General features: G+C 50.9%; 1 protein-coding gene across 1 annotated transcript in view; it reads left to right on the top strand.

The window, feature by feature from the left end:
* trim71 (tripartite motif containing 71, E3 ubiquitin protein ligase) overlaps positions 1-8,979 on the top strand; it is a 24,959-nt gene extending 15,980 nt beyond the window's left edge. Inside the window, exons 3-7 of the mRNA XM_084455735.1 lie at positions 1,638-1,772; positions 4,300-4,542; positions 5,859-6,356; positions 6,884-7,024; positions 8,360-8,979. Coding sequence (XP_084311861.1) covers positions 1,638-1,772; positions 4,300-4,542; positions 5,859-6,356; positions 6,884-7,024; positions 8,360-8,932 — 1,590 coding nt within the window. The 3' untranslated portion in view covers positions 8,933-8,979. The remainder of the gene's footprint in view (positions 1-1,637; positions 1,773-4,299; positions 4,543-5,858; positions 6,357-6,883; positions 7,025-8,359) is intronic.
* Positions 8,980-9,385: the final 406 nt, after the last annotated feature.

The raw sequence follows: 9,385 nt of genomic DNA, 5'->3' as shown, positions 1-9,385 counted from the left end.
TTGGCCATCCCAAGCAGCGTAGACATCCGTGTGTGCGTGTGTGTGTGTGTGTGTGTGTGTGTGTGTGCACCCATTCAATCCCAGGTCACCCTTAGGATTAAACGCTGACGCCAGGTTGTGTGTAAACACACACACATTCCTATCCCCTGGGGTAGGAAATTTCCACCCACTCCTCGCCTATTATCTCCCCTGACCCTGATCCCTGAACTTGTGACCTGCTGGTTGGCCAGAGCTGCCTTTCTCTGTGGCCTGATTGGTCAGTTTGACCTCCTTTGTGTTCCAAGCTGCTGCTGTGTCTTGAAGCTGCCTTCACAATCCGCCAAGACTGGTTTAAGCAGTTCTAGAATGTTTGTAGCTCTAGAATGTCTCTTTTAAAAACACAAAAGGCGTCTTGAGGGCTCATCACGTCAAACGAACTAGAAGGCAGTTTCAATACAACCAGCCTATTCTAAAACTGCTTAAAACGGCCGTGGCTGTCGTGTGTGAACCCAGCTGTAGTGTGTTCAAAAATAGAGGGAGAGAAATGGGGGGGATAGAGAGAAGGGGGAGGGGTGGGCAGTGAAAGAGTGACAGGAAAATGACAGAGGGATTGAGGAGGATAAGAATGAGTTGAGGGGACGGCTATGTCCCTCTTTTTTCCTCTCTCTCTACCTCCCTCTCTCTCTCTCTCTCTCTCTCTCTCTCCCTCCTTCCCTCTCTCTCTCCACCACTTCTGGGTATTGATAAGAGCCCTCCCCCCACCTCAGCCCTCCCCCTCCCCCTTTCCTTTCTGGACACCTTATGTGTGTGTGTGTGTGGGGAGGGGGGGGTGGTCTTTAGCCAGAGGTGAAGGGGCGTGATCTCTGACCTTTGCTCCCCGTGGGTGATGTCACAAAAGAGCCCCCAACCCCCCACCTCCCCTCGGCCCCTGTGAGGTCCAGCTCACAGTATTGCCCCCCCACCCCTCCCCCGTCAAAAGTAATGGCTGCTAAGAGAGAGAGAGAGAGGGCAGGACGGGGAAAAGCAGATAGGAGGGAGAGAGACAAAGGACAGCTGTGTGGGTGACCTGCGTGCGTTAGTCAGTAAAAAAAAAAAGCCCCCCCCCCTCGTTTTTCCGGTCAGCAGCTTACGTCACCGGGGAGGACAAAAGACAGACCGGAGGGCTCCGCGCGTGACCCTGCCCCGTATGTCGGGTCGGGTCGGGTCGGGTTGGGTGTGGTGCAGTGGGGCTGGTCGTGGGGAGGGGGGGGTTGCATCATATTGTGTTTTGCGTGAGGTAATGCTCTATATCCGACCACTTCCTGTTTCCTCTCCCCCGCGCGCCGGCTGGTAGAGGCGCAGGTGTCTGTGCCTACGAAGGAGACGGGGTCGCGTCAAAGTGTCCTTCCTTACACAGATTTGCCGCCATCCTGTTTCCTGTCCCCCTGGTTTTATGGCGGCGCGGGGTGTGGGGAGGGAGAGGGGGGTCCGGAGGGTGTCGACGTCCCTTCGTGGTTAGGGCTAGTCTCCCTTTGTGGTCGCCGTGGCGTTCTATGGCCGCTCTTTACGGAGAGATGCTGTGTGATCAGTCTGACCACGGATGTTTCCTGTTCCGCCCGTCGGTCAGCGGTGTGGCCTCCGGTGTGTGTAACTCCTTCCTGATGTTCTCTGCCCCCCAGCTGAGTATGGAGAAGGCCCAGGCCATGGCGGAGCAGGTGGAGATCAAGGCCAAGGTGGTCCAGACCGAGGTGAAGTCCATCATACTCAGACACAAGAAGGCCCTGGAGGAGAGGGAGTGTGAACTACTGTGGAAGGTGAGCTCTCTCTCTCTCTGTGCATCTTTCTCTCTGTATCTCTCTCTCAATTCTCTCTGTATCTCTCTCTCTGTCAATTCTCTCTCTCTGTATCTCTCTCTCTCTGTATCTCTCTGTTTCTGTGTGTGTCTCTCTCTCGGTCTCTGTATGTCTGTCTCTCTGTGTCTCTTTGTATTTCTGTTTCCCCGTGTGTCTCTCCGTGTGTCTCACTGTTTCTCTGTGTGTCTCTGTATCTCTCTCTCTCCCTCTCTCTCTCTGTATCTCTCTCTGTCTCTAAGGTGTTATGTTGACCTGGGAGGAGAGCTGTTTTGACTGGCATGTTTTCTACAGTACATGTGTTTCTACAGTACATGTGTTTCTACAGTACATGTGTTTCTACAGTAGACGTGCTACTACATGGCCTCTTTCGACATGCGTCAATGGTCATATTTAAACACACACACACACCTCCGGGTCTAGGAGAAATGTAACGTAAGCCTATGTGGGCGTGCACATGTATGTGTGTGTGTGAGAGCACGAGGGAGGGGTCGTGTGTGGGCGTTTGAAAGGGGGAGAGACCGTGTGGGAGTGTCAGGGACGGCCTGTCACCCGACATGCATGTGAACCCATGACTGAAAGGCGCCTCCGGCAGGAAGTATGACCTCGGTCTGGTTCCCCCCGTCATCCCCCATGACTCACCCAGGGCTGCTCTGTTCACCAGACTCACGTTCGCATTGTTATTTGTCATATGTCGTACAGTGTACAGTGAAATGTAAACAAACAAAAGTTACAGTTGACAAAAAACAACACAACTATATAAATAAAGACTATAAGTAATCCACACACACACAGTGGACAGTGCTGCAGGCTAAGAGAAGAACCTCTAGTAGGGGTTGTTGAATGACAAACTGCACCCATTTAGAATGACAACAATCGGAGAGGAGAAACGGCAACAATGAGCAAGTGTCAGATAACTTACAGCCTTACACAATTGGCATGGAGCAGTCCAATAAAGCTAGGATGGTTGGGGGGGGGGGGTTTGTCTGCTATCAGCCTGGCTCCCAGGCCTCCCCCAGGTCTAGGGTTACCCAGAGAAAGGGAGCCTTTCTTGGGGGAAAAAGAAGGCGCCTTTACGCCCTCCGTGCCGAGGCCTCCTGATACACAACTCTCCACGGAGCTTATCTGAGCCCACGCACCCCCAGACGCTAGAATTACAATGTGCCACGACAATATTAGACCTCTACACACACACACACACGCACACACACACACACACACAGAGCTGTCAGATCTGAGGCCGGGTAGATGTAGAGCAGTTTTTACGATGTCACCGAGCCCATTCGGAGCGGAAGGGCTCGCTTTAATGGTAGACTGGCGAGGATCAGGTTAAATTAATGGCTTTCCTCCCAGACAGGTTAAAGCAAAGTAAGTGTGTGCATGTGTGTGTGTATGTGTGTGTGCGCGTGTATGTGTGTTTGTGTGCGTGTGTGTGATTATAAAGAGGTGAAGGGGACACGCGGGAGGTTTTCACTTACTCTTGTTCTCTCTCTAATGCCCTCCTATAGGAGAGCAGAACACACACTTCATCCCCAGCTTGACTCGGCCCTCCTGAAAAAGTCATTACAGCTAACCCCACCCCCCACGCACACACACACACACATACTGTTCTGTGCTCTCTCTTTGAAATGCATCTCCTTTTTTTTTTCTTTGTGTGTGTGCGCATATCTGTCTCTAGTCCCTGACGGACAGTAACGTGTGTGTGTGTGTGTGTGTGTCCATATCTGTCTTTAGTCCCTGACAGGCAGTATTATGCGTGTGTGCGCGTGTGTGTGCATGTTTGTGCGTGTGTGTGTGTGTGTGCACGTGAGTAGATCTCACACCAGCCCTTGGTCCGGCAGGGAGCCGTAGACACGTCTTTGTCCTACACCGTCGTAAAGTGTAACACTAGTCCACCACAGATGCAAATGAAGGTCCTGCTTACACCCCTAACCCGACAAAGACCCTGTCTCTGTCTTCCAGGGTTGGACTTTGTTTCTCTCAGGCTTTCTCACCCATCATAAAGGGCTTCTCTTTAACATACAGATAGGGCAGAGCCAGGGCTATTGTCTCGCCCGCTCTTGTTGTTGAGTAAAGCTGCCCCTGAGATCCGACCCCCTGCTGAAAGCTCCTTCCTCTCGGCCGTTTGTAACTGTATCTTGTCTCTCTGAGGTCTCTCTGAGGTCTCACACCGACCGCTGTATCCCCCGTTCCGAGGAGAAGGCCCAGAGTTCGGGTCGGCCTGGCTGCTGCTGCGTTTGTGTGTATGTTTACGGGGGATGTCTTAGTATTGCAACGGCTGGGCGGAGTGCATCTTAGCCGATGATATACAGATTAGGTACAGTGGGCGTTAACGGTAGCGGCTTCAGTGATGACGAGCGCAATGCATCTAAAAGGAAGAGGACAGGGCATGCTTAAACGGAACAAAAGATGCGATAAGACTTACCGTACCGTCTCTATCTCTATCCCCCTCCGAACTCTGTCCCTCCCCCCCCCCCCCCCCCCCCCCCAGGTGGAGAAGATCCGCCAGGTGAAGGCCAAGTCCCTCTACCTGCAGGTGGAGAAACTGCACCAGAACCTCACCAAGCTGGACAGCACCATCGCGGCGGTGAGCCAGGTGCTGGACGAGGGCCGTCACCTGGACGTCCTGCTGGCTCGCGAGCGCATGCTGGCCCAGATCCACGAGCTCAAGTCCCTCCGCGGCCTACTGCAGCCGCAGGAGGACGACCGCTTCATGTTCACGCCCCCCGACCAGGTAGGCAGCTTCAGCCGGCCGCCATAGAGACTACAGAATACTACATAGAGACTACAGAATACTGCATAGAGACTACAGAAGACTAGAGACTACAAGACTGCATAGACTATACAAGACTACATGAGACTGCATAGAGACTACATGAGACTAGAGACTATATAAGACTGCATAGAGACTACATAAGACTAGAGACTACACAAGACTGCACAGAGACTACATGAGACTGCATAGATACTACATAATACTAGCGACTACATAAAGCCTCGGATACACTAGAAGACTTTCACAATCTTAACGGATTATGAACCGACTGGGAGTATACACTAGACGACTGGCCTCTGATGATTTTTGTATGACAACTGAAAAAGTGGGTATCGCACATTTAACGACTGGATCAGGTGGTGACGCGTTTACACTACACGATTGCGTCCAGAATCTGCTCAAATAATATCAAACATGTTTGATATGCTCCGACTCTCTCCCACTCGGATCGGGATAAGTCTGTTCTCATCATACACTTGCCGATTTAAATCTGTACCCCTCATACACTTACAGATTTCTGTGCCAAATTGCCACTCCGACTACCCCCAACTAGTGCTGCTGACTAGGACAGACTCGGCAGGATTGTGAATCGTGTATAAAATCGCGCATAATATCTTGTAGTGTATCCTCAGCTTAAGACTGCATAGAGACTACATAAGAAGATACCACATAAGACTGCACAGAGACTACATAAGACTGCATAGTCCTTCATAAGACTGACAGTTCAAAACTGCTTCTCTCTCTGGTTATTTTCTGGACACTTTGTTCAAGGCTCCTGACCAGGTAGGACCTATCGGCAAGCCTTTGTAAGTCTTCGTACAGGTGACAAAAGACAAGAAGTTACATAAGGCTTCATCAAGACCACATAAGTGGTCCTTTTGCTTATTTACACCCCCCATGCTGGGATGCACTATGTGGGATTTTATGGGGTGCGGTTGGGTGGGGTGGAGGGAGGGGGTGGGTCTGTGTTCTGAAAAATTGAAAAGTACTGTTTTTGTATATCTGTCATTTCTATCTTTCTCCAAATAAAAAGAAAGTAAAAAAAAAAATGGTCCTAACGGCCATATGGGATAGTTAGAAGGGGTAGTTGTGTCTCTTGTGGAGCCGTGTGGTTCGATGTAACTGTTTGAATCTTTCCATCATTCCTGTACGGTTCTTCCCAACATATTCTGATGAGAAGCCAGTCAGTGGCCTTGGGTACCAGTGCTGTTTACATGGCTGTTCTCGCGCTCCTGTACTGACCCCTCCCATCCGCGTCATGTGCTCCGCCTCAGGCTCTGTACGTGGCCATCCAGTCCATGGGTCAGATCAGCAGTGGCGCCTTCGCCCCCGTCACCAAGGCGCACGGCGAGGGGCTGAAGAGCGCCCTCCGCGGCAAGCCCGCCTCCTTCACCGTCATGGGCTACGACCACGACGGCGAGCCGCGCCTCTCGGGCGGCGACGCTGTGTCGGCGGTGGTCATGGGGGCGGGTGACGGGAGCCTGTCGGCGGCGGAGGTGACGGACCACCAGAGCGGCTCCTACACGGTCAGCTACCTGCCCAAGACCGAGGGAGAGCACCTGGTGTCAGTGCTGGTGTGCAACCAGCACATCCAGGGCAGCCCCTTCAAGGTGACGGTGAAGTCCGGGCGGAGCTACGGCGCCCTGGGGGCGGCCGTGTCAGCGTTCGGCGGCGAGGGGGAGGGTGACGGGCAGCTGTGCCGCCCCTGGGGCATCAGCGTGGACAAGGAAGGATACGTGGTGGTGGCCGACCGCAGCAACAACCGCGTACAGGTGAGGACCCTGGCCAGCTGGCACTTCTGTCTTCCTCTCTCTCTCTCTCTCTCTCTCTCTCTCTCTCTCTCACCCCACCCGTCCACCTCCTGAAACCTTTCTACCTCCTAATGACCAGCCCAGATAATAATGACCAGCCCAGATAATAATGACCAGCCTAGGTAATAATGACCATCCCAGATAATAATGACCAGCCTAGGTAATAATGACCAGCCCAGATAATAATGACCAGCCTAGGTAATAATGACCATCCCAGATAATAATGACCAGCCTAGGTAATAATGACCAGCCCAGATAATAATGACCAGCCTAGGTAATAATGACCAGCCCAGATAATAATGACCAGCCCAGATAATAATGACCAGCCTAGGTAATAATGACCAGCCCAGGTAATGATGACCAGCCTAGGTAATAATGACCAGCCCAGATAATAAGGACCAGCCCAGATAATGATGACCAGCCTAGGTAATAATGACCAGCCCAACCAACAGGTTCCTGAATCCTTCTCTCTCTCCCCCCGTTTTCAGATCTTCAAGCCCTGCGGTGCCTTCCACCACAAGTTTGGCTCCCTGGGGTCTCGTCCCGGTCAGTTCGACCGGCCGGCCGGCGTGGCGTGTGACAGCCAGCGCCGCATCATCGTGGCCGACAAGGACAATCACCGTGTGCAGGTGAGCTTATTTCGGCATCACCATCCAGAAAGATACTAGGGCCCCGAATATGGTTGCGCAGTTGGACTAAGGCAAACGTCAAAGGCTATTGGCAAAAGGCAAAGACAATAGGCACAGCTGTCAGATTTTGTTAATTCGCTGGTATTGGGTAAGTCCAGTGAAGCAGTAACTGAATGAAGCGGCGACGGTGTGTCTTTCCCAAGACGATGAGGTGTGCCATGGTATAAAAAGCGGGCTGAGTGTGAGAATGGATGAATGAGCATAATAGTTGCAGAGGTAAAGAAGCAAGTGCTTTAGGCTGAGCAGCAGGAGATCAATGTATGTAAGATGGTTTTCCTGTATCTTTTCATGGAGAGTTAAGAGTTGCTATTGGACGAGAGTCTGAGAAATTTCTCATCTTGGCCCTATTTTGCATCTCCATCCATGCCGTAAACTACAGGGGCGAGGCCAGAATATGTAGGGGCGTGATATTTAAATTATGATTTTCATCCGCCACATTCGACGCTTGATCATTCGTACGATGGGATTGGCAGCATACAAACGTTTGATAGATCACACATGGACGCTGTAGTACCATAATTTCTGCGCTCCATTGATAAATCAGGGTCACTATCTCTGTTCAGAAATGTTAATGTTCACACGTTATTGGACTCATTATCCCATTGGTCATCAGGAGTTTCAGTAAACCAACCAGCGTGTTGTCTCTTAGTGATTTGATATTGAGAGTGGGTATAGATCTGTTAGCCTTCCCCTACTAGCTAGTAACATGTAGAGATGGATCCGATCCAGTATCGGGATCGGCTCCGATCCAGACGTGGCTCGCGGATCGGGTATTGGTCTAAGGTCGCCGATCCACATACCGATCCAGATTTAGTGAAAAAGCTCCGGTATTCATTCATTCAATTATAGGCCACAATTCACATTTCACAGTCCAGTGTCTAGTTCACCAAACTAGCCTACCTTTCAGACTGTTTTCTTATTTTGGTGCATTAAATTTTTTATTTTTTTATTTTTTTTATTTATTGTTAGGTTTATGTCCAATATACAAGTAGCCATATGTTGGGTAAAATTGATGAGTAAAATTATTATGTTTTGGCTCCTCAACAACAAGATACAAGATATCATAATAAAAACAGTTCAATGCAGTACAGTAGCAATACAGTACGAATATGGTGCAAAGTGTATAAAGTGTATGTTAGTGATAATAATTTAGTTAATGATAAATAATTATTCAAGAAAAAAGTATCGGCAGATATCCAAATTCTGGTATCGGAATCGGATCGGAACTGAAAAAAAGTGGATTGTGCATCTCTGGTAACATGTTCTCTCTGGCAGGTGTTCACCTTCGAGGGCCAGTTCCTGCTCAAGTTTGGGGAGAAGGGCACCAAGAACGGGCAGTTCAACTATCCCTGGGACGTGGCCGTCAACTCCGAGGGGAAGATCCTGGTGTCAGACACCAGGAACCACCGTGTGCAGCTCTTTGGCCCCGACGGCTCCTTCCTCAACAAGTATGGCTTTGAGGGCGCGCTCTGGAAACACTTCGACTCCCCCAGGGGCGTGGCCTTCAACCACGAGGACCACCTGGTGGTAACGGACTTCAACAACCACCGTCTGCTGGTCATCCGCCCGGACTGCCAGTCGGCCCGCTTCCTGGGCTCCGAGGGCATAGGCAATGGCCAGTTCCTCCGCCCCCAGGGCGTGGCCGTGGACCAGGAGAACCGCATCATTGTGGCCGACTCGCGCAACCACCGCGTCCAGGTGTTCGAGCCCAACGGGAACTTCTTATGCAAATTTGGCATGCAGGGGAACGGCTTCGGACAGATGGACCGCCCCTCCGGCGTCGCCGTGACGCCCGACGGAGTCATCGTTGTTGTCGACTTTGGAAACAACCGTATCCTCAAGTTCTAAAGAGTTCTCAATCTCTCGTTCGTTCCCATTCTCTCGCTCCGTTTCCCTCTCCGTACCTGGACCAGGAAGGAAGCGGAGGAGAGAGAATCAATCAACAGACACACATGGGAGGAGAGGCTAAAGAGAGAATTCAGAGCAGAGGGAGATGGGAAGAGGATGAAGGGAAAACCGATTAGTTGATCTATTTCTTTCCAATTTCTTTTTCTACTTTTAGGTTAAGACTGTTTGAATCAGACATCTGTGGTATACGGTATGACGATGGGGACCACTAAGAAGATTGATAATCAGCAGACAAGGACTAAGAGCCATGTTTTGCCCTTCGTCTCAACTGCTCTGAACTCTTTCTGTTAACTCTCCTCGAGTCGCCATCTCAGGGAATTTCTCACTTTTCTTGAAAATCTTGTACCCTCTGCTCCACACCTACCTCATTTAGATCCTATGAATGTACTCACA

Source organism: Borostomias antarcticus (genome assembly GCF_949987555.1).
Source record: "Borostomias antarcticus genome assembly, chromosome: 21".
In the NCBI taxonomy this organism is placed as follows: domain Eukaryota; kingdom Metazoa; phylum Chordata; class Actinopteri; order Stomiiformes; family Stomiidae; genus Borostomias; species Borostomias antarcticus.
Note: the sequence above shows the minus strand (reverse complement) of the source record. Positions and strands in the feature narration are given on the sequence as shown.